This window comes from Triticum aestivum, chromosome 4A (genome assembly GCF_018294505.1).
Source record: "Triticum aestivum cultivar Chinese Spring chromosome 4A, IWGSC CS RefSeq v2.1, whole genome shotgun sequence".
Taxonomy (NCBI): Eukaryota; Viridiplantae; Streptophyta; class Magnoliopsida; order Poales; family Poaceae; genus Triticum; species Triticum aestivum.
This window is the reverse complement of record NC_057803.1, coordinates 582,801,303-582,807,548: the sequence shown is the minus strand read 5'-3', so window position 1 is coordinate 582,807,548 and position 6,246 is coordinate 582,801,303. Positions and strand designations below refer to the sequence as shown.

Below are 6,246 nucleotides of genomic sequence, written 5' to 3'. Positions count from 1 at the left end.
CGTTAACTTACAAATGGAGCCCACATGTCAGTGTTCTCTCTCGAGCACGAGAACCCCCCTCCAGAGCCGGCGACAACCCTCCCCGACCTCCCTCTCTCCTCCGCCGCTGGAAGCCACCAGCTCATCGCCGACGGAAGCTACTAGCCAGCGGCAACAAAGCATGAATCAGCGGCCACCACCATCGCTGCCATCGGCGATGACCTCGTGCACGAGATCTTCCTCTGCCTCCCCTCCCTCGCGAGCCTCGTCTGCGCCACCCTCGCCTGCCGCACCTTCCTCTGCACCGTCCGTTCGTCCCCCGCCTTCTGCCATCGCTTCCAGGTGTTCCACCCGCCCCAGCTGCTTGGCTTCTTCAGCAACCCCTTCCGCATCGCCGTCCCTGCTTTCACTCCAAGGAGCAGCGGTAGAGGCCATCTCTGCGACCAAGGAGCAGGAGAGGGCGTCCTGCAGGTGTGTGGCGTCGGCATGGGGCACGGCATGGCGCGGCGGCAACCATGAACAGGGACCCGATCGGTTTTTTAGGAAAAACTACAGGGATCCGATTGCTTTTTCAGAAAAACAGCAGAGACCCGATTGCTTTTTAGAAATGTTTATAGGGGCTATTTTGTAAAAGTGAGGACATATTTGTAAATTTGGAAAAGAACCGGGGGATTGAAGAATTTTTTATTTGAATATGAGGTACAGACACTGGCATGTAGGCCCCACTTGGAAGTTAACGTCAACCAAACGATCAACCGGACGGTTCACTTAGGTGCGGACCTGACCTATCATAATCGCGATCAACGGTGCGGACCCGACCTATCATAATCGCGATCAACTTTAAATCACTCGACGATTTGGGTTTTTTGGAACAGCCGACCACCCATTTGGTAGTTATCTGAGAAAAATTAAAATCCGGTAGTTTTTTGAAACCCTATCCTGTAAAGTAGTAGTTTTATGCTATTTACTTTGCTACATTGAAAGGAGTGAAGAAGCACCGAATGCCGAGAGAGAATACGAGCCGGTTACCGCCAAAGGAAACCTTTTATCAAGGTGAATGTTGACGCCAGCTATTCAGGAAACTTTGCTCATGGAGGCACATGAGTGGTGATTCGAAACCACAATGATGAGTTAATCCGAGCTCAGGCTATTTGGTACCGGTACGCGCAATGCAAGGTTCATGGAAGCCTCCGCGATTCGGGATGGCATCCGTTTAGCAATGGATCTCGGCTTCCGCAAGGTTATCCTCGAGAGTGATGCGCAAGAGGTTGTTCGGATGATCAATGTTGCAAATTTTGAGAGGGCGGATATTGCTTCCATTTGCTATGAGGTCGAGGAGGTGAGATTCCTCCGTTCTCGTGCATGTAAACCGGGAAGCAAACATAACTGCGCATAGATGTGCCAGTCAGGCTAGCGAGGATAGTAGAAAATGTTTATGGGTTAGCTATATACCCTCTTTTCTTCTAGGTTGTATTCAACCTTCCTGTAATTCTCGTGTTTAAGCAGTAAAGCATGTGTTTCACAGACAAAAGGGGTAGTTTGGCTGGTTGCACCGCAGCAGCATCCTCTCCTTGGTGGTGTGTGCAGTTGTTTTTGTGGGACCAGGGTAGGCTGCCCTTTCTTGTGGGCGGGTCGTAAGAGCAACTCCAACGCGCCGATCCATTTCGTTTATGCGGGTCTATTTGGGTCGTCGTGGACAAAAAAGTCGGCCCAACACGCCAACCCAAACGGACGTGTGTCCGCTTTTCGTCCGCCAGCCGACCTGGTCCAGATTTGAGCCTGATTTGCATCGGCGCGGACACGAAGCGAACGCGCGCGATGCGCGTCTACTCCTCCCCCTGGCCCGCCAGTCGGTGGCACATTGGTCGTTCTCTTTCACCCAAGCCCTCGCTCGCCCTACCCTGTCGTCGTCGCCGCCCAGTTTTGGTGTCTCGGCCAGCAGTCTGCACCTCCACACCTCCCCCCACATACCGCCACCACCAACATCGGGCCACCGCAGCTTCCCACCCCCATTCCGACGTCGTCGCGAGCACGGAGTCACCTCGCCGGCATCGGCTAGCTTCTTCATCCGACGCCGCCGTGCTCACCAGACGTCGCCACACTCGTCAAACTCCGCCAGGCCAGCCACCTAGTCCAGGGGAGGCGCGCATCTCTTCACCGGCCAGCTTCTTCATCGACGCTCGCAAGCTATTCGACAGTTTGCCTCAAGGTACAAAATGGACTCCGCCGACAAGTTCCTTTTTCACAATTTTCTGTGCGACTCCGACGATTCCTCATCTGATGATGAGGAGATGTTGGCTGCCGTGTCGGTCCATGACCACCTTAATAGGCAGCGGCCGTTGCTCCGAGGCTCGATCTCGGGGCACATTCCGGCGTTGAATCGCAACCGAGAGAGCGGTCATTTCCTTCTTTGGAAGGACTACTTTGACACAACCAACTCGCTGTTCAAATGTCAGAAATTCCGGCGGCGTTTCCGTATGGCTAGGCATGTTTTCAACCGTATTAGAGAGGGGGTGGTTGGATACGATAATTATTTCGAGTGCAAAGAAGATGCCCTTGGAAAGATTGGCTTCTCATCTTATTAGAAATGCACTGCAGCCATCCGGATGCTTGCATACGGAATGCCCGGTGATCTCATTAATGAGTACGTCCATATGAGCAAGTCTACATGTACAAGTTGTACAAGGCTGTGATTGTTGTGTTTGACGCTAAGTACTTAAGAGAGCCGACTGTTGAAGATACAGCCTGCTTGTTGGCGGTGAATGCTAGCAGGGGCTTTCCAGAGATGCTTGGCAACATAGAATGCATGCACTGGAAGTGGAAGAACTGCCCTTCTGCTTGGCAAAGGCAGTATAGGGGCCATGTCAGGGCTTGCACTGTCATACTTGAGGCAATGGCCTCACAAGATCTCTGGATCTGACACTCTTTCTTTGGCATGGTCAGATCGCACAATGATATCAACGCGCTTCAACGCTCGTCGGTGTTTATAAGGCTTGCCGAAGGTAACAGCCCACCAGTCAATGTTAACATCAACTGCCACAACTACAACAAAGGTTACTACCTAGGTGACAATATCTATCCTCAATGGACCACCATTGTTAAGACAATCTCCAACTCTGTCGGTGAGAAGAGGAAGAGATTTTCCCAAGAGCAAGAGAGTGCTAGAAAGGATGTGGAGTGTGCGTTTGGTGTGCTGCAATCTCGACGGGGCATCATTTGGTATCCTGCTAGAACTTGGAGCACCAAGAAGTTGTGGGAGGTGATGACTGCTTGTGTAATCATGCACAATATGATCGTAGAGGATGAGCGCTCGAAACGTATTTATGATAAGGATTTCAGTTTCAGGGTGAGAATGACGTGCCTAAGCATGGAGGAGGTGCGGCAATGTTTGCACAGTTCACTTAATTTCATCATGAAATGCGTGAGGGGGAAACTCAAATGCAGCTACAAAATGATTTGGTTGAGCATATGTGGGCTCATGTTGGCAACCAATAGATGTATAATTTTTTTTTAAATGTATCTGAGACAATTTAATTTTTATTCGGCTTGTAAACTATGCTAAATTTATTTGATTGTGAAACTATGCTATTTTTGTTTTCTTGTGAAACTATGTAAAATGTGTGTATATTTGTTCAAAAACGACAGCAAGCCAACCACACGAGTAAATATGGGTCGGCACGTTGGACGCACTGCTGACCCAAATTATAAACAGGACGGACAATTCAAATGAACAAAAAGCAAACAAAATCACCGTCCATTTGGGTCGACGCGGTGGAGTTGCTCTAATGGCACCGCCTCGCCAGAACAATGGACCTATGAAATGCTTTGGCACGGCCTGCTGCCAGGGCAACGAGCTACAAGCATATATAGATAACGCAAGAAATCTCTACAGAAAAGGAGAGCCTACTACAATTTGTACTTGTCTGCTGACAGCACACAGAAATTAACCTAACCGATAAAGGGCCCACAGATAGATTGTATTCAAGCTGATGAGAATACCACTATGGAGTTCCAATTCATAGTACATAATCTGCTGCTAAATCATTGACATTCCGTCCCAGACGCGGATAGGTAACTCGTTCTCAATTTAGATAAATGCTGGCAAGCATGAGGGAGATACATAAATGTATAATCTAACTATTTGCAAGTTACAAATCAAGCAAAGTTGGAACATATGTATAGCAGCAGCAATAAAAACATCAAACAACGATCACAAAGTTCAGGAAGACATGAGCTTCAAGCCGTTGTCCGGCATTCCCATTCCACCAGCGAGATCGGCATCTATTTGCGTGTGTGGGGCTGGTCCAGACAACTGCTTGACCCTACATGAATCAAAAGGCAGTGATTAGATAGGAGACTAATACAATGCCCACTTACACACATCAAGATCCTTCTACAGCTTCGTATGTTTCTTTCAAGCAAGTTATTCGTGGAGAATCAGAAATATGTTTGAGCTATGAGCCTGCTTATGTCTATGAATCAAATCCAGCAGAATTAAAGGTCTTTCATCAGTCTAAAATTCTTAATAAACACTGGCCAATGTTCTGACTTCCGCAACTGTATTACATTAACACAATAAAATTGGCACAAACACATGGCAACTGCGATCGTTTTTTATGGCAAGTTTAGTGACGCGAGGATGGCAACTTTCTTTTCGGATGACAAGTTTCAGTTTTTTGGGGTTTGTTTTTTGTTTTTGGATGTCAACTTTAGTTGTAAAAAACATCAGGGTCGGATTGATTCGTGCCACACGTGTGGGACTTATCATTTGGGAACATCTAAGACTTACACGTGATTCAAATAAAGAGTTACTTCACCAATAACGTGCGAGAGAATTTAGAGCAGAGTCTCCTTTGTTCAGCTATAGCAGCATGCAACATAGTGCATGTATTAGGTTTCTCTTGATTGATGGCAATCACCAACACAGTGCATGTCATGAGAGAGGAAAGGGACGTCATATGCAAGTGTGCTGCACAGGAGGCGTGGCTGTGGGATCCAGCATATTTAAATTATCTCTCCAAATCTGATTCTCAGACTGGTATTGGATGCGGGCATCGACGCAAGTGCACCAGCTCAGGGAGTTCTGGTGCATAATATAACACTGAACGGAAGCTTTAACAAGTTCACTCAGAACAAGGGGATTACCTTTTCTTGTGGCGCTTTGAGCGGTAGTGATCCTCCTTCACTGTCTCATCCGCGAAGTACCGACTGCAGCCACCAACAGAACAAGCACTAAATAATCAGAAGGAACTTGAATTGCGTTCCAGTTGCTAGAAGCTGAGAAATGAAGTTCCTCAACAGGCAGAGAACAAATCGTAGTGTGATACAACGATTCACAAGTACAGTTGCCTGCCTACTCATCTTGATTCAATCAAGGCACTGTCAAAACAACCCATAGATCCCCAAGTATTCAGACACAGATGTTACAGCTTCCCGTATCATATGTGCAGCAACATACTACTACTACTTCACAATATATGCAGCTTATCGCATCCTAATTGACCCAAAAACGCCGTACTATCTTTGTAACAGCATGTAAATAGGACCATCAAATTTGTGCTTGAAACTGGTGGAGGAAATCGAAGAAAAGTGGTAGAGTTGGGAGGCATACTCGCAGTGGAGGCAGTAGAACTGGCCCATGCCGGGGAGGTCCTCGTCGACGGGCAGCGCCTTGCCCTCGGAATCCTTGCCCTGGTCGGCCAGCTTGACGAGCTCGTCGTAGACGGCGTCGTCGGCCTTGACGAGGAACTTGCCGCGGCGCACCTGCTTGCAGTTGAGACGGCGCTTCTTGACCTTGCGGTGTGGGCACTTGCCTCCCATCTGAGCCTGCTCGCGGTGATCGGCGGCGGCGGCGGCGGCGGCGGCTAGGGTTTCGGCTGCGAGGGGAACGAACCGTGGAGAGCGGAAGTATGGAGAGAGGAGGAGGACGGGAAGAGAGAGGGGGTTTGGTATAGGCTTTGACTGGGCCGAGCGCGAAGCCGGTTGTCGTCAATGTCGGCACAAATGGGAAGCCCAATTCCCCAAAGGAAAAGCTGCGTGCAGTTGCCTTTTTAACCATATAAGATCAGGCCCAAATATGTTCATTCCTTTTTATTTTAATTATTTTTTCATTTTTAATTAGGTGAATGTTTTTCAAATATTTTTTAAATATAGGAATATTTTAAAATTTTGGAATATTCCAAAATCCAATAATATTTTTTAAATTCATGAGCATTTTATAGAATCTACGGTTTTTAAAATTTTGGAACATTTTTTGAAATTACAAAT

General features: G+C 47.8%; 1 protein-coding gene across 1 annotated transcript; it reads right to left on the bottom strand.

Moving 5' to 3' along the window:
• Nucleotides 1-3,957: 3,957 nt before the first annotated feature.
• LOC123087151 (zinc finger protein 593) lies at nucleotides 3,958-5,909 on the bottom strand. Its single transcript, XM_044509065.1, has 3 exons — nucleotides 5,591-5,909; nucleotides 5,125-5,187; nucleotides 3,958-4,301 (listed from the first exon to the last, which is right to left on the bottom strand). Exons 1-3 carry the CDS (start codon nucleotides 5,797-5,799, stop codon nucleotides 4,199-4,201), a joined length of 375 nt encoding a protein of 124 aa, XP_044365000.1. The 5' UTR covers nucleotides 5,800-5,909; the 3' UTR covers nucleotides 3,958-4,198.
• Between the last annotated feature and the right edge of the window lie 337 nt (nucleotides 5,910-6,246).